The 22396-nt window shown below is 41.8% G+C and overlaps 2 protein-coding genes across 3 annotated transcripts in view; both read left to right on the plus strand.

The window, feature by feature from the left end:
• Window positions 1–11266, plus strand: part of serpini2.L (serpin peptidase inhibitor, clade I (pancpin), member 2 L homeolog) — a 43264-nt gene extending 31998 nt beyond the window's left edge. Inside the window, exons 1-2 of one of the 2 annotated variants that reach the window (XR_005961376.1) lie at window positions 6936–7072; window positions 10933–11266. Coding sequence is in view for 1 of the 2 variants with exons in the window: in XM_018263737.2 (XP_018119226.1) it covers window positions 10933–11009 (77 nt within the window). In the remaining variant the exon portion in view is untranslated. Of the gene's footprint in view, window positions 1–6935; window positions 7073–10932 lie in introns of those variants that run through there. The other variant, XM_018263737.2, reaches the window with a different exon arrangement.
• A 3071-nt stretch (window positions 11267–14337) lies between these two features.
• Window positions 14338–22396, plus strand: part of zbbx.L (zinc finger, B-box domain containing L homeolog) — a 93318-nt gene continuing 85259 nt past the window's right edge. The window contains exon 1 of the mRNA XM_018263738.2: window positions 14338–14525. The gene's annotated coding sequence lies outside the window, so the exon portion shown is untranslated. The remainder of the gene's footprint in view (window positions 14526–22396) is intronic.

Below are 22396 nucleotides of genomic sequence, written 5' to 3' on the forward strand. Positions count from 1 at the left end.
GTTTGGAGCAGAAAGGCATGGGTACCCATTTTAGATTCTGTAGAATGTGTACTTTCCAAAAATATATGGGTTTTGGGGGGTAAACATATATTTCTGTGTTTTTACCCCACAAAAATGCAGTCAATGTGTTGATTTTTCATTAGCTGAAGTTACCCACGGGACTGTTTGTATGTGCTAACTTCATTTTGGGGCCTCTAAATGCCAGATACTTTGGTAAACTTATGAACAATGGCCACCAAATTGTTTGGAGGAACCCTGGCAATCATATTTAGGGTGCTTTTTCTTGGTGCGTAACGATACATGGGCGATATGGTGCTGGGAAGTTGAAGGTTTGAGGCAATTTTCAGATATTTCACCAAAACCGACAATTTTGGGAAAGCCTTGCGACTCAGTAGTTTGGAGCAGAAAGGCATGGGTACCAATTTTAGATTCAGTAGAATGTGTACTTTCCAAAAATATATGGGTTTGGGGGGTAAACATATATTTCTGTGTTTTTACCCCACAAAAATGCAGTCAATGTGTTGATTTTTCATTAGCTGAAGTTACCCACGGGACTGTTTGTATGTGCTAACTTCATTTTGGGGCCTCTAAATGCCAGATACTTTGGTAAACTTATGAACAATGGCCACCAAATTGTTTGGAGGAACCCTGGCAATCATATTTAGGGTGCTTTTTCTTGGTGCGTAACGATACATGGGCGATATGGTGCTGGGAAGTTGAAGGTTTGAGGCAATTTTCAGATATTTCACCAAAACCGACAATTTTGGGAAAGCCTTGCGACTCAGTAGTTTGGAGCAGAAAGGCATGGGTACCAATTTTAGATTCAGTAGAATGTGTACTTTCCAAAAATATATGGGTTTGGGGGGTAAACATATATTTCTGTGTTTTTACCCCACAAAAATGCAGTCAATGTGTTGATTTTTCATTAGATGAAGTTACCCACAGGACTATTTGTATGCGCTAACTTCATTTTGAGGCCTCTAAATGCCAGATACTTTGGTAAACCTATGAACAATGGCCACCAAATTGTTTGGAGGAACCCTGGCAATCATATTTAGGGTGCTTTTTCTTGGTGCGTAACGATACATGGGCGATATGGTGCTGGGAAGTTGAAGGTTTGAGGCAATTTTCAGATATTTCACCAAAACCGACAACTTTGGGAAAGCCTTGCGACTCAGTAGTTTGGAGCAGAAAGGCATGGGTACCAATTTTAGATTCAGTAGAATGTGTACTTTCCAAAAATATATGGGTTTGGGGGGTAAACATATATTTCTGTGTTTTTACCCCACAAAAATGCAGTCAATGTGTTGATTTTTCATTAGATGAAGTTACCCACAGGACTATTTGTATGCGCTAACTTCATTTTGAGGCCTCTAAATGCCAGATACTTTGGTAAACCTATGAACAATGACCACCAAAATGTTCAGAGGAACCCTGGCAATCATATTTAGGGTGCTTTTTCTTAGTACGTAATGATACATGGGCGATATGGTGCTGGGAAGTTGAAGGTTTGAGGCAATTTTCAGATATTTCACTAAAACCGACAATTTTGGGAAAGCCTTGCGACTCAGTAGTTTGGAGCAGAAAGGCATGGGTACCCATTTTAGATTCAGTAGAATGTGTACTTTCCAAAAATATATGGGTTTGGGGGGTAAACATATATTTCTGTGTTTTTACCCCACAAAAAATGCAGTCAATGTGTTGATTTCTCAGTAGCTGAAGTAAAGTCCTGATCAATTTGGATGTGCTAACTTCATATTGGTGTCTCTAAATGCCAGATACTTTGGTAAACCTATGCATAATGGGTATCAAACTGTTCAGTGGACCCCTGGCAATCATATTTCAGGTGCTTTTTCTTGGTACCTAATATAGTTTGGGATATGCGGAGCAGCAAAATAAAACCTTTGAAATGATTTTTCAGAATTTTGAATTTTTTTTGGAAAAACCGCTATTTTCAGACAAGCTTTTATGTTTGGTAGTTGGGAGTAGAGAGACATAGTTACCCATTTTGTAATCGGCAGAATGTGTACTTTTCAAAAATGTATGGTTTTCTGGGGTAAACCTACGGTTTCAGGATTTTTTGCCTTGGAATCTAAAGCATGCCGTTTTCTGCCTTAGTGCTTTCAAAATTCGGTAATATACTGCCGGGAGTTTTTGCTGTACAGAAATCCTATATCTCCCTAAAACTATACATATCTGGTATTGGCACGTTCGAGAGACATTAGTCTTTCCAAATCAGTTGGATTTTCATCCCTAAAATGAAATATTTTTCTGGTATAAATTGATATACGATGAAAAATGGTAATTTTTCATTTTTTTTGGTATTTAGCACTATAAATTTTTTTGCACAGGTGGAAATACATGAAAACTCAGGCAGATTTAGAAAGCTCAGTTTCTACCGAAAAAAACAATGTATAGTTTTCCTAGGTAAACTATAGGTTTCCCCTCAGAAAATGCCCCTAAAGTGAGAGAGCACAAAATGTTTCAAAAACGGCTGGCATTTCGCGTAACCAAAATGTGAAATTCTGCTGGCACTTAAAGGGTTAACTCTTATGTGAACCACCCCTTTAATACTCAGGCTGAACAGTTTCTCAGGATATCTGATTGAGAGAGATGCAGAAAGGCGTCAGACAACTTGATGTATTGAAGTCTATGTATACGTACACACGTTCACCTGTGCAGAGTTCTGTTAAATTGGTGCCATTGTGGTTTTGGTGAGCTGTTATTGCTACTGAAAGCTATTTTTGTTGTTAAAATAGTTTTTTAACCTGTTTGCTGCCTGCTGGAATAAAAGCCATTTTTCTTTAATACTGGAGTCCAAAAATGCAGTGCAGTTTTGGACTCCAGTCCTTAAGATGGATATAAATGAGCTGGAGAGAGTGCAGAGACTAAGTGCAACTAAACTGGTTAGAGGGATGGAAGACTTAAATTATGAGGGTAGACTGTCAAGGTTGGGGTTGTTTTCTCTGGAAAAAAGGCGCTTGTGAAGGGACATGATTACACTTTACAAGTACATTAGAGGACATTATAGACAAATAGCAGGGGACCTTTTTACCCATAAAGTGGTTCACCGTACCAGAGGCCAAGACTTCAGACTAGAAGAAAAGAACTTTCATTTGAAGCAACGTAGGGGGTTCTTCACAGTCAGGACAGTGAGGTTGTGGAATGCACTGCCGGGTGATGTTGTGATGGCTGATGTAGGTATGGGTATATATAATTTATGTGAAAGTAGGGAGGGGTGTGTGTATGGATGCTGGGTTTTCATTTGGAGGGGTTGAATTTGATGGACTTTGTCTTTTTTAAACCCAATTTAACTATATAACTATGTAACTGTGTTACTTTTCTGCCCTAAAACCTACTCTGTGGAAATCTGCCATAATCTTAAAAATTCAAATTGAAAAATTGTTGAAAATTGCTAAAACAACTATATACATAAAGTCACCAACTACATCTACATGAAGTCACCAACTTTTACATTTTTTTTGATCTGAGTCTTTAAGGGTTTTTTTTTGTTTGGTACTATGTTTTGGAAATCTGAATTTGTTTTTTTGTTTTGTTATTTTACAAAACTGTGAACAAATCTAAATCTACCATTGATGTTCAGAAATGGCTAGCTATGGTAATGCAACACTTGAAAGCTTAATTAAAATCCTCTTACAAATTGTGTTCTGGTTGAAACTCATGCATTGTCTCCACAATATCATACAAAATGACCCCCAATGCATTTTACTCCTTAGTCTATGGTTAGGGTTATGGGTAATGGTTGATTCAATTACACGAATAGATTAGTGTTAAGCAAAACCTCTTTGGTTGCACACACACGTGAATGCAGTAGGGATCCTAGGATGTGCAGTGTATATATATATATATATATACAGTATTTATATATATAGGGACTTCTTTATTCATTTTAGTGGCACCAAAAGGAAATTGAAGGCTAGGGCCAGGCGATGACGGATCTTAGCCTGAATCTGCTGCTCTTACGCTCCTGTTCTGCCTGCACCCAGAAGCAATGATTCCACACAGGTGCAGGTGGATTTCAGAGCTGAAATGTGATGTTTTGCACTGAAATCCACCTGCAGTGCACAAGGTATGCGGAGCAGCAGGGCAGCGGATTCTCCCCCTGTGGAGAATCCACATTGGTAAACATTGTCTAACCCTAGCCTAAATATATCCGTATCCTTTTCTTCCTTACAGCTTAACTTGCATCGCTTTGAGGCACAGGTGACCATATCTACCTACTTCCCACTTATTTTCACATTTTGTATTAGAGGAAGGATAATTACAAGCAGCTACATCTGTATCAGGTGGCTTTAAATGTTTATTGCAGTGAGTAATAGCATGTGTTTCTGGAGGGGACACATAGTTTTGAAACACTGCTTTTTTTTATTGATGTTAGATTTATGTGTTGGCCCATACAAAGAGATTTTGCAGATAATTCTAGCAGATACAACATTTTCTCAAGTCAATAAACAAAAAAAACCTAAAAGCTTTCAATTTTCTACATATGTTGTGACAGCAGTTTTAGTTAATAGCTCAGTGGCTGACAAGTGCAAATAAAATAGTTCACCTCTAGGTTGACAGTCCATAGCATTGTCGTGTCAGTCAATGTCACATATCAGATTTTATTACAGCCCAAGTCAATGCTCCCTCTGCATGAATAAGATTTAGCCATGAGCAGATCACGCACAGAGTTAAAGAATAAATGACTGATATTGCATTAAACAATTCTCAACGTTTTTAATACATACAAATTGCACCGCATTTTAAGCAAACCATTTTCGCTCAGCTAAAAAAAATTCTTGAATTCTATGCAAAAGCTACTTGTTCCCCTGCATATTGTATGTAAACAAGTGCTGATATAAAGCATGCAGTTGTCAAAATGATTTTTTTATTATAAACTAAATAGTGTTTCCTTGACTCAGACAGGCTACATCTAGTCTAGAGTGGGGCAAAATAATTGTCTACTTATAGGCTTTGTGACATAAAAAATACAGACTTTTATCATTTAGCAATGATGTATTGAATTATTTTCAAAACTGTAATGCTGTATCCAATGTTATAGCATAGGTAAGAGCTTTGTTAATACTTCATTTATTTTACCCCAGTGTATAAACGTGCACACCTTATATGGAAAAAAAATATTTAAAAAAAAAAAGAAAAAAGATTTCTTTATAAATCTGCCACTACCTGTCAAACAACTTGACATCATAAGCAATGGTAACTTAAAGTCAAAATACAAATTGCCATACAAAGGATATATAAAAAAAATTCATATGAAAAACTAAAATACTTTTCAGAACTTCTGTCGCCTGCATGCATGAAAAAATCAAATCTGCCTGTGTGTCTTAAGTAAAGACTTTTCTATAGATTTTGCTTTGGGTCATTCAAGTGAAAAGAGTTTGATGAATGAAATAAGCCTAGAGGTGTGAGGAGCTTATCAGAAATAAATGCATATACTGTATCTGAGTTAAGACTTTGATTGCGGATTAAATCATTTATACCATACAAACCAGGCTTCTAGACTAGTGATGGACAGATCAATGAGCCGTTCAGATACCTGATAACTAAAGGGCTGTAGCTTGCAGTCAGTTAACTACCAGGTTTGAGACTTCTTAAATGTTTTTACAAATGTTACAGACTGCACTGTTACATTGGATCAAAATGTATTTTTGTTTTGAGACCCTTTTACTCTTATATCCGGGGCAGTTGTCTGTAGAATTTAAAATGGGCCTTTTTTTGTTCAAAGTACCCTTTCCTACCTGTCACTACTTTTCATTAAACTGTGGGAAAATTTCCACCAATCGAACTTATTAAAAGGCATGCACCGCTCAGGAATGTCAATGCTAGTGCTCACATACTGTATGTTATCTGCTTATCTCTACAAGCATCTGCCATAGGCAAAGCTTTTCCCATGCATTTCAATGACAGACCAACAATAGCATATAGCCTGCTGTGGTTTTCTCCAGAAGCACCTCAGCTGTCAAAATGCCACACACAATATAGCCTATAGATTAGAATATTCTATCATCTATCTTAAATCTGCAATATCTTGCAGGTTCCTTTTCCTAAACAGGCCTAGTAAAGCTCAGTGTATGATAGCATAGAGATTAAAAAGGGTTGCAGATAAATAAAGAGAATACTGGAGTAGTACAAAACAAAGTACATAAAGATGCAATGACTGACAGAGCCCAGTTAAATTTTAAAACACACACGGGGCTATGTCCCACTAGTCCAATCTGCTCCCTTTCACCCTAGTGTGACATGGCCCATATGCATTATGAAACACAATTAAAAAAACATCTAATATTTTTGTAACATGGCATAAAACAAGGTTAAGTTTTTTAAAAGGTAGAGTGCGCTATCGATAGCGCACTCTACCTTTTAAAAAACTTATATTTGAACACAGTGGACAGGTGGATCCACAAAAACCAGCAGTGCAGCTTTTATCATACAGATTTGAGTGACCGCGCAAACCTCAACCCTATACCGCATAAAACAAGGTTAATCCCAGGAAGTTGTTTCTTTAATATAATAAAACAAAATATAATATACATTCACTATATATATATATTATGTTATACCACCATAAGTATCTAGTAGAATTAAGTCAAACGCAACTGGACATTTAGGGGTGTGATACAAATGTGATGTGTGTGTCTATGACTGACTAATTGATTAGCCAGAATAGAAAGGACTGGGGTCAATATAATGAAGCATAGGCAATAGAGATAATGATTAAGGCTCCTGTAGGTTACTAAAAGTCAAAAGAACAATTCATATAAACATGTTGTTGCAAGCGTGAATCATAGTCATGAGACTGATATTTGCTGCCAAATTCAATAGTTCCTGTAGGTTATTAAAAGTCAGAATCGCCTAATGTTGTTGTGCAACATCAGGCCCAATCAGTAATTGCCTTGCGGGATCAACCCCACGAATGAGGTATAAGGCTTGAGATTTTCCCATAATAGCTAGGGACTTTGCCACTGCTGACGAGCTGTGTGATGTTGTTATGGTTTGCTGCCTCCAAAAATGCCGCGTCCCCCGGTTGGAGTGATGATATAATATCTAGGTAACGTATTAATTCATTAACCCTGTATATATATTAACTCTTTTCACTGATAAGTGTAAGTAATAAAAAGTGTTGCATGACAATTGATTTCCTGTTTTAATACAGTGAGGTGTGGGTGGGGTAGGTTAAGCTACCAATCATAGCAATACAAGGGGTTATTTAATAAAGTCTGAATGGCAAAACTAAAAAAATTCAAGTTTTTTTAACTATAAAATCCAAATTTTTAGTGGAATTTTTTGAGATTTGTTAAACCCAGAGGATGGAAAAAGTCAGAATCCAAACATCCAGCACCTCAGACCTGCCGAGGTTGTATATAAGTCAATGGGAGAGGTCTCTATCCTATTTGTGGTCTACTCTGGAATTAGCCTGAAAAAATTGAATTTGATTTTTTTTGTGTTTGTCCTGATCCGAAAAATAATAAATTATGGTACAACCATGGATACTAATTTGGTCAGACTTTTTTTCATGAAAAAAGTCAGATAAATTCGGACTTTGATAAATAAGGCCCTTACATTTTTTGTTTTTAAAAAACGTTTCACTACTTATCCGAGTGACTTCCTTCAGTTCATTCAGTTAAGTTCAGCCACTCAGATGAATGGTGAAATGTTTTCAAGGGAAAAAATTGTATGTATCAGCTTATGCCTTTTAATACATACAGGTAAATGATCTGTTATCTGGATTGCTTACAATATGGGTCTATGGTGTCAACAGATCCCATGCTTGTATTATCTTGCATCATTTTTAATTCAATTCTTTAATTGCATTGTTGTTTTTTTTAACAAACTAAGACTTATATACTATGTAACTGAAAGTCAAAAATAGGAGAAATGGACAGAGCTGGAATTGTCCACACAGAGCTTATCAAATACAGAAAGGTTCCTGTACCATTGTGTGTATACAGTATAATCTACAATCTGTAGAATTTCCTAAAGCTGTTAAAATGCTCAGAAAACTGTGAAATCAACAGTATTTTATGATTTCATATACAACTTTTTTTTGTCAAAATAGAGCATGGGGCCTGATTATTACTGAGTTTATGATAGTCATGTGTGACTTCTCATAGCGTCCTGAACCCCTCATTATAGAAAAGGTATCAGAAAGCACGAGTAAATTAATCTATTCCCTGGAATTAAAACAAAAAAAATTAAAAATAACTGCTGCACAAACTGTGTGACCTCTCAGTTAGGATCTATATCGTGCCTGCAACACACTGCGACACTCAGCGCTGTAAATAATAGAACAAGTGTATGGCAAGGAAACCAAGTGCACTGATATCTGTACAGAAAAATAGATATTTTTTTAACTTTGTAGCTGAAGAAATGTTCCTCTATAATATGAAGAATGCTCTGATATTACATATATCTTCTATATATATTCTATTTTACAGTACCATTTAACACCATAGCTGTCACAATAATCTATATCTATATGTCCTGCAGCAAAGTGCTAGAGCTCTCTCATGAAAAATATCATGATAATGCAAGTAATGGGATCTATTATCCAGACCTTGGGATTTAGGGATAATGATCTTTCCGTAAGTAAAACGCTATGCCTTAAAGAGGTGGTTCACCTTTAAGTTAACTTTTGGTATGTTATAGAATGGCCAGTTCTAAGCAATTTTTCAATTGGCCTTGATTATTTTTTATAGTTTTTTTATTTGCCTTTTTCTTCTGACTCTTTCCAGCTTTCAAATGGGGGACCCAATCTAAAAAACAAATACTGTGTTAGGCTATGAATTTATTGTCCTTGATACTTTTTAGCACTCATCTTTCTACTCAGGTCCTTTCCTATTCATATTCCAGTCTCTTATTCAAATCAATGAATGGTTGCTAGGTTAATTTGGGTCCTAGCAATGTACAAAATAGGGGGTGTGGAAGCACTCTAAAGGTTAGCCTTTATAGTGCTATAGTATATTTAAGTATAATGGAAGTGCTAGTTTTAATGCACATTTCCTAGTCCCCTATCTCAAAGTTCAAAGTTTACAAAACAGGGGTTTTTAGCTACAAAGTTATGATCATAAAGTTGAAAAGCCACCATACCACGTCAAGGTAAACCCCACATGGCGGTCCCTAACTTGTTTGCCTTTCGGCCATAGTATAAAAAGTCTTACTGCATAGTAGCATTCTGTGTAATCAGTGTCTGTTGAACCTTGGTTTCAGTGTAAAGGATCTATCCTCCCCCGCCAGTATGTGGCTTTTAAGGGAGAGGAATTGTCCAAACCAACGCCCATTTTTAAAAGTATAGGGCCCCATTAGTTTAAGGGGGGGTACGGGGTGCTATTAAAAACCACATGAAGCTCAGCCACAGCTTCCGGCAACAATACAATGTACAAAATAGGGGGTGTGGAAGCACTCTAAAGGCTAAGTAATAGTATATTTAAGTATAATAGAAGTGCTCGTTTTAATGCACATTCCCTAGTCCTCTGTCTCAAAAGTTTACAAAACAGGGATCCTAGCAACCAGATTGCTGAACTTGCAAACTGCAGAGCTGCTGAATAAAAAGACAAATAACTCAAAAAACAGAAATTACAAAAAAATCAAAACCAAATGCAAAATGTCTCGAAATATCCCTCTCTCCACATACTAAAAGTTCATTAATAGGTGAACAAACTCTTTAAAGGAGACCTAAAGCTTAAAGGGATACTGTCATGGGAAATTTATTTTTTTTTCAAAATGAATCCGTTAATATTGCTGCTCCAGCAGAATTCTGCACTGAAATCCATATCTCAAAAGACCAAACAGATTTTTTTATATTCAATTTTGAAATCTTAAATGGGGCTAGACATACTGTATTGTCAATTTCCCAGCTGCCCCAAGTCATGTGACTTGTGCGCTGATAAACTTCAATCACTCTTTACTGCTGTACTGCAAGTTGGAGTGATATCACCCCCCCTCCCTCCTCCCCCAGCAGCCTAACAAAAGAACAATGGGAAAGTAACGAGATAGCAGCTCCCTAACACAAGATAACCGCTGCCTGGTAGATCTAAGAACAACACTCAATAGTAAAAACCCATGTCTCACTGAGACACATTCAGTTACATTGAGAAGGAAAAACAGCAGCCTGCCAGAAAGCATTTCTCTCCTAAAGTGCAGGCACAAGTCACATGACCAGGGGCAGCTGGAAAACTGACAAAATGTCTAGCCCCATGTCAGATTTCAAAATTGAATATAATGTAGTGCAGAATTCTTCTGAAGTAGCACTATTAACTGATGCGTTTTGAAAAAAACATGTTTTCCGATGACAGGATCCCTTTAATATGTTTTGGGATCTTGTACTACTCCAAGGCAACCACAACCTTTTAGCAGCTGGGATCTCTGCCCTGAGGATGGCCCTAGTAGCATGACTACTACTTTATTGAGCTTAAAACTGACTCACAACATTTACCATATATAAAAGTCACAAGAAAGGCTGACATAACAGTTCAGAACAGTTCAGAAAACAGACCTGAAGCATCGGCTTCTATGATGGGCGAACATTTTTTTGGATTGATAATTTGCAACAACCCCTGAACAGAGGGAGGAGTCATTTAGTATTGCTTGTGGTTTTCGGCACAAGCAATCCTTATTGAAACCCTCCATGATTTTCCTAACTAACACTTGGTTTTGTGCCAAAAAAGCTCTGCAATCTTTGCAAATTTCCCCGATCTTGTTTTTTTAACAAAGGAAAACTTCAGCTGCTTTAAGGTGCCAAAGTATCTCTTCTTTCAAAAGCCCCTTTGAGAAACAGGCATTGGAAACACCATGGTCGTACTTTCTGGATAACGGATTTCCGAAAAATAATAATATTTCTCAGATAACATATCCTACACCTGTAATGTTATAGTCACCCTGACTAATTCATTTTTCTTATTTTTTTTCTAGGTTTGATTCTTTTCATGGGAAAGGTGATGAATCCAGATTTTTATGATTCAATGGGCCGGGATGTGGAATCATTATAAATGAAGAGAAAAAAATACACATGTTCCTAATAACTGGTTCTCTTCAAAGGATTAACATATGCAGATTAATCAACAGACACTAGTGTTCAAGATTGTGGAATATGTGGCACTTCGACAGCTGTTGAACTAACCTTTCCACATCAAAAAGTTGGTAGTTTCTGCTAAATGGCTGGAGCAATGTAGGGTGCCTTTCTGAAAAACAAACATATGCCACTGCGTCATCACCAGCAACAAAATAAAATGTTTTACTGAATTAACTTTTAGTTGCTTTATGACTTTCATAGCATGTCGCAGATTCAGTAGAGCTCGCATTATAGTCTGATATGAATAAACAAGCTTTAGGTATTCAACGAGTACATGTCATACAGCTCTTTTTATTGGCCTCATTAGTATTGGCTCATTGGAATGCTTCTCTGACCCTTAACAGATTGATTTTTATTTTGTGGCCATACAGAGAATACATATGTAATTTTGACACAACATAACATTTTTAAAACATTATAAATAAGGTAATGATGTTGTCATACAGAGAGGTTTAGAGAAACTCTGGGTAGTTCTGGGCTATAAACATTTTCTAAAATGCTGAACACAGCCTTTAGTCGAACAAGCCTAGTCTACAAAGAGCGACAAAAAAGCCCCATAAGCATGCTACTATACCCAATACTACTGAATGTAAATGTCATTTGAAGCACATGGAGCAGTAAAGAGAGACCTCACTGCAATATCCACCTAATAATTCAGGACTGGTGACAAGCAAACGAGGGCGTCTTGTCTGCCACTGTTTTCCACAGCATGGCATAAGAGAAAACACCCTGCATGCCACAGGTTTTAGGTGGTTTAAAATTTGCTACTGCATTCTATATCTGCATACACTCAGCTGAGCTTGGAGATTGGATGCTTTTGAATCCCATTGGTCTTGGTCTAAGCCACGGCTGTCTAGCTGGAGGCAAATGGACCAGATTTTGCCCTCCAACAGGGCCATATTATTAAATAGGCAAGCAAGACCTATAACATTTGTGGAATCTTTAGAGTAGCTGGGAGGGGTGAGGGGCATCTAGTCCACCTCAGTGTGTCATGGAAATGACATCAAGTACATGCACCGTTTGCAAGCTATGGGGGGGGGGTACACTCCAGACCTTGGACCTAATCAGCACTGTCCTCCAAATGAATTTTATGGTGCCCAGTCTACTCTAAGGCTCCATAGAATACAATCTAATACATGATAATTTTAATATAATGTGGCCCTCATACACATAACAATTTATAGACCGATTCCATGTAATAAGTTGGACAAAACTGGTGTAAGTAATCAAATTGGTGCGGAGGTCACTGTGTGCATCCAACTGGTCACTTTTCATTCATTAGTATTAGCCACTGTATATGCCCAGTGAGTCATAGCCCTTCAGGCACATACCAGAAATATGCCAATAGGAGATAGACATTACATACTAAAAAAATAGATTTAACAGACAGAATGCCACCAGTAAAGCTGTAGCATAATAGCTAGAATAACCACAGACTAATTCCAACATGGCCACACCGGTGTAGGTGGCCTACCATTACCCCCAACTGGAGTGCAGGCTGAGGCTCTATTTGTCCATACCTTTGATTGGGGATAATATTTTGCCCAACAGGTGCCTTTTAAGCATTCAAGCAGGTTAACAGTTATCCTGACATTACCAAGTGCCTGATGTAAAACACAATTCATTGACTTCAGAGAACCCATTTCCACCCCTCAATTATCCAGTCCAGTGACATAGATAATTATAGCAATCTCGTCAATACATGGCACTGCACATGGTAATGTTAGGCTTGTGTTCTAGTGATCTGCGGGCTAGGAAAAGTTTAACCCGCACCTGACTCTAAACTGCAAACTGTTGCCATTATAGGTCCTGCACACAACCTATACCCGTACCTTCTCTGTCTGTACGTTACTTCTGTACCTACTTCTGTGCATGCCTCTGGTTCTCTGGCTTCTTTGAATCTTTTGGAGCAGTGGAGAAGTGTACTTATCCAGTCTGACCCGAACCAAACCCTAAACGGCAATGGATGGCTAAATTTCAACCTGATCCCACCGAACTGGTGGCCAACCCTCACATAACTATTGAGTGTATCTGGTCACCTATGCTTCTGATAAAGAGTTATTATGCCAATGTTTCTTCCACAAACAATATGAAGCAGTATGAGGCAGTATGAAACAGTATGAGATATGATTTTAGAAAGGCAACATTTTAGACCACGCCCACTTCACAAGACACCCCCCCACTAACCACTCCCCATTTTACAAATACACCCTTGGTGAATATATAAATGAACAGAGTGGAGATTCTGTGTATAATATCCCCAGAGCTCATAGCAGGATGGCACAAAGGCAATTCCGTGTATAATACCCCAGAACTCACAGGAGGATGGCGGGTCTATGTAGGGTAGGGTTTTCTTAACTTAAGGGTTGAAGTCTCCTTTAAGAGGGATTTGTATCCTTACCAGCACTCATCTGCACTGATTTGGGGGGGGGGGGAGAAAGGCAATCTGCAGAAACGGAAGTATCAGCCCGACTTTTGGTCTGTTGACCAAGTATAGAGCAGCTCCAGCACAAAGAATCCCCCTGGCTCACTATCAGAACGCAGCCTGTGTGTGCCTAAGGGGCGGAAAACTTCAAATTCCTGTGCACTGTGACTAGCAAGAATCCTAATTGCAACCAGCCCAGCTAGTGCTTCACTGCCTGCTGCAGTTTCACAGACTTCACATACAGATAGGCTGTTTTAATTCTCCACCACTCCTTTCATTCAGCACATCACTCAAACGCATTTATAATCTGTGGCATTGCATTTCAAAAAACAAGGGATGGGGCTGCAGGTGATATCATCTAAAAATAAATGTCCTGCTCTTTGATGTGTTAGCCCTTTTTTTAATGAAATAAATAATTGCAGTAAATCTGCCTTTTATGTTACCAGTATTGTATTGTATTGCCGGCCATTCAGTGCCTCCCTTACCCCCCCTCTCCACTGCTTGCAAAGACTTGTAACTTTCGGTACTTTGAGACTTTGTTGAGATGCCCGAGAAAGTCTCCTTCCCCAGCCATCAGTACTGACTGAGCGGAGCAGTGAAACAGATCTTTATGTGGCTGTCTCCTGTACTTCTTCTAACAAGCAGCTCTCGGCAGGCAGTGCAATGTGGTGCTCATTCTGCAATCCGCTAATTATGTCTGCTGTTTGCAGCCTGCCAGCTGAGAGCTGCTTGTTAGGAGAAGCCCAGGCGACAGCCACATCAATATCTGTTTCACTGCTCCACGCAGTCAGTACAAAGGGTGGTAACATAAAAAGCAGGTTTAAATGTAACCAATCAGGAAGCCACATACATGACTGGAAGAAACAATGGGCCGTCTCTTATTGTGGTGCTTGTTGTTACCTAGCAACGAACTAGCCAAACTTGCACAGGATCCATCTGCACCCTCGCTCTGTTCTACTAATAGACTTGCTCACGTTACCCTGCAGAGAGCCACCACGCTTGAAATTGGTGAGTTTTAACTGATCACACATTATAGTTGCTTTTGTGTGTAAAGCAAGGCAAGAGGCTCCATGTAAATATTCTCATTTATTCACTTGAATATGAATATGTAAAACCAGTGCAATTCCTCATTAGGAGTTAAAGCCTTCCCTTTTAATTGTGAATGATGGCATGCACGTTCCATACTCTGGCCATGGCCAAGCATCTTTGCATGTCTTCCTGTGCAGCAATGAAACATGGGGTTAATTTATAAACACTGGGCACGTGGCCAATAACTGGTAGCAACCAATCAGTGAAAGACAAACAATGAAAGCAACAGTCTGACAGGTTGCCATGCGTTACTGGTTATTTGAAAATGTACCCAATGTTTATAAATGAGCCCCATTATTGCCAGTGATTGCTCAGTTCCAATGCCAACAATGATCCTGTCCCTGGGCTAAATCTATAGATACAGTATATACAGGTATGGGACCTGTAATCCACAATGCTCTGGACCAGGAATTTCCGGATAAGGGATCTTGCCATAATTTAGATCTCCATACCTTATGTCTACTAAAAAATAATTTAAACATTAATTAAACCCAAATGGATTGTTTTGCATCCAATTAGGATTTACTATGTCTTAGTTGGGATCAAGTACAAGGTACGGTTTCATTACTACAGAAAAGGAAATAATTAAAAATGTGAATTTTTTGATTATAAGGTAGTCAATGGGAGACGGCCTTTACATAATTCGGAGCTTTCTGGACAATGTTTTTTCATATAACAGATCCTATACCTGTACTAGAAATTTTGGGGCCTGCTGTACATTCCTGCCTTAATATCCCCAGGCTTGATATCCCTGCTTTATTATTACATCACGATGTAGTAGACAGCAGTTGCCCCTACCTATTGTATCTGTTGCTATCAGGTCTGGTTTGGCACTTTTCTTGGGCTCTATGCCAGTCTTTTCCGGTGTTTTACCCAATTCAGCAATGTTCTTACTTCAGCATTGTTCATTCCTTGTTTTATTTCAAGGCAGCTGGTGAACCTTTCAAAACCGTTCTGCTGCAGTTGTTTAGGATAAGATACTGTTTGCTTGCTGCAAAATGTGTAAATATTAAGTGCTTGCTCTGTGTCTTTTTTCAACTTTCTAGTACATTGTACTATGGAAATATTAGCCATACATGCTGACTTCACTAAAAGCAGCTATTCTAAATTAAGTTTCGTATAAGCCACCTAAGCCTTAAGCTAGCCATATATTAATATCAGCTTGGATGGCTGCCTACGTGTTGATATGATTATTTGACCCAAGGAGCAAAATTAGTATCCTAATAGGAGTCCTATGCAGACTTGTCAGACAAGGACCTCCTTAATGTAATAGTGTGTCCACTCTTGATGGGATTTTCAAGCCTACAAATAAGGTATATGGCCTACTTTCATCCAAAGATTGACCTGACAGGCTGTTGTGTGGACCCCAGAAATGGTCTTATATCAGCTCATGTAGGATCTTTCAGAATCAAATTCAAATTAATGACCCTGACATTCAAAGCACTTCATAACTGTCACGATCGCCGCCCGGAGCTCCGGGCGGCGCGTCCCTCCTTGCCGGCGTCGCTCCCAAAATGGCGGCGCACATGGCCGCCACGTGGGTAGCGGCGCCGGCGCGATGACGTCAGCGCGTCGACGTCGGCGCAAGAGCGTCAATGACGTCAGAATGGCGCCAAATTTGAAAATAAAAGCGCCAACTAGACGCCAGAATGGCGCCCAAGAATAGGAATACTTTCCCTAAAGTGTATCCTGGGTTTCCTGTGTGCCTTATTGCCAAATCTTGTTCCTGATCTGTTTCTTGACCCTTTGCCTGGACTTTGGACTTTGTTTGTATTCTGCCTGCCTGTGAACTCTTGCCTGATCCTGACTATTCTTCGTTTAACCCTTTGGACACCGCGACCTTGTTCCCTCAAGAGGGCTTCCTCCTTGATCCTGACAACCTCCCTGGAGGGAGCTCCCGGCTCCCTGACATTATTCTTGGGCCATGGATCCTTCTGAGGAAGCCACACCTGATGTCGGACGAGCACTCCGCGGACTGGCATCCCGCATGGAGGACTCCGAAAACCAGCAGGTTCGCATTGGGCAAGCACTCGATGTCCTGCTTGCTCGAGTGCCTTCTGCGCCCTCCGCTGCTCCACCTACTGGAGATCCCCCCATGGCGGCAGCCTCTATGAACGCAAGCTACCCGACAGGTGAGCCTCGCATTCCACCTCCCCTTCGCTTTAGTGGGGATCCACAAGCCTGCAGGGGATTTGCCACACAGTGCCAAATTCAATTTGAGTTCCAACCCACACAGTTTCCAAGTGAACGTTCCAAGGTGGGGTATGTTATGTCTCGATTGGAAGGCAAGCCACTGGAGTGGGCAACGTCTCTTTGGGAGAAGAATTCCCCGGTGACTTATGATGTTAAAGACTTTCTCCAAGCTTTTCGCATAGTCTTTGATGCTCCAGGTCGGGTCACGAACGCCCCTGCCCGTCTCTTGCAGCTCCGGCAGGGAAGCCGCAGTGTCAATGAGTACGCTATAGACTTCTGAACACTGATGGCGGAGACTTCCTGGTGTGATGACGCTTACAAGGCCGTATACTACCAAGGCCTATCCATCCGCATCAAAGATGATCTCGTCTCCAGAGAGACTCCTGACACCCTGGAAGGACTGATCGCTCTATCTATTAAGGTGGACACCCGCCTCAGAGAACACCAGGTGGAGAGAGAGCGCAGCAGACGATTTTCTCCCATGTTGGCCCCTCGCTTTCAAAGGCCGATTCTGCAAGCACCCGCTGTCCCTGTGACTCATGTGTCCACGTCTCCCCTGGAGGAACCTATGCAAGTAGGAAAAGCTCGCCTCTCCGAGCAGGAAAGACTCCGAAGACGTATGGCAGGGCTCTGTTTGTACTGTGGTGGGCATTCCCATTTTGCCAACGCCTGTCCTGCCAAAGCCAAGAGTTTTGTACCCCGAGGTATGTCTCAGGTTTCTCATGTAGGGGGCATCACTCGAGGTCCTCAGGAGAAGTATCAAGAAAATTCACGCAGACTTCTCCTTCCTTTGCAGATTCATCTGGCAAGTAAGTCTATCTTCGAAAGGGCCTTCCTCGACTCCGGTGCGGATGGCAATTTCATGGACGCCTTCTTTGCCGAACGCATGAAGATTCCCCTGCTTCCATTGTCTTCACCCCTGCGAATTACCGCCATAGATGACATACCCCTGGAGTTTGAATTCGTCACAATGTTCACGGCGGAACTATCTGTACAAGTTGGGGCGCTGCATCAAGAAAAACTTTCATTCTTCATCATTCCCTGTCCTTCTACTCCAGTAATATTGGGTCTTCCATGGTTACGTCTGCATAACCCCACCATAGACTGGTCCACTGGGCAGATCTCTCGTTGGAGTTTATTTTGCCTGCAACATTGCCTTCCGCCAAAACCCCTCGAGAAGGTGAATGTCTCCACTGTGGAACTAAAGACTTTGCCCTCCACTTACAAGGGATTTTCCGATGTGTTTTGTAAAAAGTCTGCAGAGTTCCTTCCCCCACATCGCTCCTATGACTGTCCGGTTGAACTCCTGCCAGGGGCCATGCCCCCCAGAGGGCGCACTTACCCTCTCTCTCCTGCTGAGACTACCGCTATGAAGGAGTATATCCAAGAAAATCTCCAGCGAGGGTTTATCCGCCCTTCTACCTCTCCTGCAGGGGCTGGGTTCTTCTTCGTGGAGAAGAAGGACGGAGGCCTTCGGCCTTGTATAGACTATCGGGGCCTGAATAAGATCACCGTGAAAAACAGGTAGCCCCTGCCCCTGATTGCCGAGCTCTTTGACCAGCTGAAAGGAGCAAAGATTTTCTCCAAGTTGGATCTCCGGGGGGCCTACAACCTCATTCGCATCCGGGAGGGTGACGAATGGAAGACGGCATTCAACACTCGGGATGGGCACTATGAATATCTTGTCATGCCCTTCGGCCTATGCAATGCTCCTGCCGTCTTCCAGGAGTTTGTTAATGATGTGTTCCGAGATCTCCTAGGAAGGTTCGTAGTCGTATACTTGGACGACATCCTGATCTTCTCCAAGGACCTTGAAAGTCATCGCTCCCAGGTGAAGGAGGTACTCTCTCGTCTGAGGAAGAACTCTCTCTTCGCCAAGTTGGAGAAGTGTGTCTTCGAGGTATCCAAGATCCCCTTCCTAGGGTACATTATCTCTCCAGAGGGATTTGAGATGGACCCCGTGAAAGTGTCGGCCATCCAGGAGTGGCCTCTCCCACTGAGTACCAAGGCAATACAGAGATTCATCGGATTTGCTAATTATTATCGACAGTTCATCCGGGGGTTCTCTTCCCGCATTGCACCTATCCTGGCCCTCATCCGGAAAGGGGGTAAACCAAGCCTGTGGCCTCCATCTGCCTTAGAAGCCTTTCAGTCCTTGAAAGAGGCCTTCACGTCCGCTCCTGTTCTCCGACATCCCAATCCCGCACTACCCTTCTGCATCGAGGTTGATGCTTCAGAAGTCGGAGCCGGAGCTATCCTTTCTCAGAGACACTCCACTGATGGAAAATTGCACCCCTGTGCGTATTTCTCCAAGAAGTTCTCATCCGCAGAGCAGAACTATGATGTCGGAAATCGAGAACTCTTGGCAGTCAAGCTTGCCCTTGAAGAATGGCGTCACCTCCTGGAGGGCTCTGAAATTCCTGTCCAGATTTACACAGATCACAAGAATCTGGAGTTTATACAGTCCCTCAAGAGGCTAAATCCCAGACAAGCCAGGTGGGCCCTTTTCTTTTCTCGATTTAACTTTGTTTTGACTTATCGCCCAGGTTCCAAGAATCTGAAGGCCGACGCCTTGTCTCGTAGCTTCACTCCGGTGGACCGTGACCCTGAGAGGCAGGAACCAATCATTCCACCAGTCAAGATCATTGCCTCTCTGTATCCCCAATTTGCCGACCAGATCTTGGCTGGGCAGTCCTCGGCTCCTCAAGATACTCCGATTGGCATGGCCTTCGTCCCTCCAGAACTTCGCCTGGCCATCCTGCAACAGACCCACTGCTCCAGGCAAGCTGGACATCCTGGTCCGGCCAAGACCCTTGAACTCTTGAGGCGCCTAGTCTGGTGGCCTGATATCCGCAAGGATGTAAAGGACTTTGTGGCTGCTTGTAATGTCTGTGCCACTTCTAAGCCTAGCCATTCCCGCCCCAGCGGGTTGTTACAGCCTTTGCCGGTTCCCTCTCGTCCGTGGACGCACCTCTCTATGGACTTTATTGTCGAACTTCCTCCCTCCGGTGGGAATACTGTGATCTGGGTTGTCATAGACCGCTTCAGCAAAATGGCCCATTTCATCCCTTTGAAGAAGTTACCCTCTGCGGTGGAATTATCCCAACTCTTTATTAAGTACATCTTCCGCCTGCATGGTTTCCCGGTGGAGATCGTCTCCGACAGAGGCACCCAGTTTACCGCCAAGTTCTGGCGTTCCCTATGTAAAGACTTGGGAATAACACTTCAATTTTCGTCTGCCTACCACCCGCAGACGAATGGGGCAGCTGAACGTGTGAACCAAGCCCTGGAACAGTTCCTGAGGAACCACGTATCCCTCTGCCAGGATGACTGGTCTGATCTCCTCCCATGGGCGAATTCGCTCATAATAATGCTTGTCATTCCTCTACAGGGAGGTCTCCGTTCATGTCGGTGTATGGTCAGCATCCTCAAGCTTTTCCCCAAGACTTTGTGCTATCTGACGTCCCGGCTGCTGACGATTCCGCAGCCCATATGTCTGCTATTTGGGCTGCTACCAAGTTGAACCTAGAGAAGAGCGCTCTTGTTCATAAGACTTTCGCGGATCGTCGTCGAAGATCCTCTCCTCCCTACAAGGTGGGTGATAATGTCTGGCTCTCTTCCAGAAATATCCGGTTGAAGATACCATCTCCCAAGTTGGGTCCAAAATTCGTGGGTCCATTTCCCATCTTGGAGATAATCAACCCTGTGGCTGTCAGACTCCAGCTTCCACCAGAGATGAGAATCCCCAACGTGTTCCACGTGTCTCTGGTGAAACCCGCCATCACCAACCGGTTCTCTGGCGGTCAATCTCCTCCTCCTGCCATCTCTGTGGAGGGTCAACTCGAGTACGAGGTGGAGAAAATCCTAGACTCCAGGATCTCCAGAGGGTCCCTTCAGTACCTCATTCAGTGGAGGGGCTTTGGCCCTGAAGAATGCTCCTGGGAAGGACACCGTGATGTTCACGCTCCTCGTCTGGTGAGGGAGTTCCACTCCAAATTTCCCCAGAAGCCAAGTCCTGGTGGTCCGGAGGCCCCCCGTGAGGGGGGGGGTACTGTCACGATCGCCGCCCGGAGCTCCGGGCGGCGCGTCCCTCCTTGCCGGCGTCGCTCCCAAAATGGCGGCGCCCATGGCCGCCACGTGGGTAGCGGCGCCGGCGCGATGACGTCAGCGCGTCGACGTCGGCGCAAGAGCGTCAATGACGTCAGAATGGCGCCAAATTTGAAAATAAAAGCGCCAACTAGACGCCAGAATGGCGCCCAAGAATAGGAATACTTTCCCTAAAGTGTATCCTGGGTTTCCTGTGTGCCTTATTGCCAAATCTTGTTCCTGATCTGTTTCTTGACCCTTTGCCTGGACTTTGGACTTTGTTTGTATTCTGCCTGCCTGTGAACTCTTGCCTGATCCTGACTATTCTTCGTTTAACCCTTTGGACACCGCGACCTTGTTCCCTCAAGAGGGCTTCCTCCTTGATCCTGACAACCTCCCTGGAGGGAGCTCCCGGCTCCCTGACAATAACTCTGCTCCACCCTACATCTCTGATCTCATCTCTATATACTCACCCAACCGATTACTACGCTCCTCTACTGACCTGCTACTCAACTCTTTTCTCATTACCTCCTCACATGCTCGCATTCAAGACTTTGCAAGGGCTGCACCCCTCCTCTGGAATTTTCTCCCGCGGTCTGTCCGACTTTCTCCCAACCTTTCTGCTTTCAAGAAATCTCTAAAACGCACTTCTTTCGAGAAGCCTACCCTCACTCTACTTAACTACCAAACGCAACACCACATACAGTATCACATTTCTCACCCACTTCATTCGATCTTGCCCACTCCCACACCTTGTGTATTACTCCCTTCCCTTTAGAGTGTATGCTCTTTTGCATAGGGCCTTCCTCACCTTTTGTACAGGTATTGATTGTGATGTATGTAACTCCATATGTTCTATGTATATAATTCATGTGATTTAGTTGTATAATCACATTTACTTAACAGTGCTAAACAATATGTTGGCGCTATATAAATACATGTTAATAATAAATGAATAATAATAATAATCTTTAATCTAAATGCCACTTTCACAAGACTTAAAACCTCAATCTCCTCACACAGACAGTTATGTCTTCAATCAAACTAGCTGGCCCTTGCTATGTGCCGTTCAGAGTTGCCAGTAGACAAGATATTAGAGATGGGAAGGCCTATATTTTTTATGAAAAGGTGGCAATCATAATATATTTTGTTGTTCACCTTCCAGCACCATCATTCATTTGTTTTCAGATAATTTACCAAATTTACCAAATTGTTTTCAATTACCTTGTATTTTCTCTTTGTGATTGTTCTAATATTGAGGTTTAAAGTTTAATTTTTTACCTTCTAATGTCTTTCTTAAGCAGCTCTGGGAAGGGGGTCACCGACCCTAGAAAAGGTTCTAAATTGATACATAGTTGATTCATTTTTTGATTCTTGTCCCTGCTGAGTAGAAGCACTGAGTGTCACTGAAGGCAGCTGTCATAATTCATACAAAAGTTGCTAATATTTCACAGATGCTGCTGAGAAATGTATCAAATAATATAGAAACTTGTAACAGTTCAGAATCTGCA

Source organism: Xenopus laevis, chromosome 5L, assembly GCF_017654675.1.
Source record: "Xenopus laevis strain J_2021 chromosome 5L, Xenopus_laevis_v10.1, whole genome shotgun sequence".
NCBI classification, from domain to species: Eukaryota; Metazoa; Chordata; class Amphibia; order Anura; family Pipidae; genus Xenopus; species Xenopus laevis.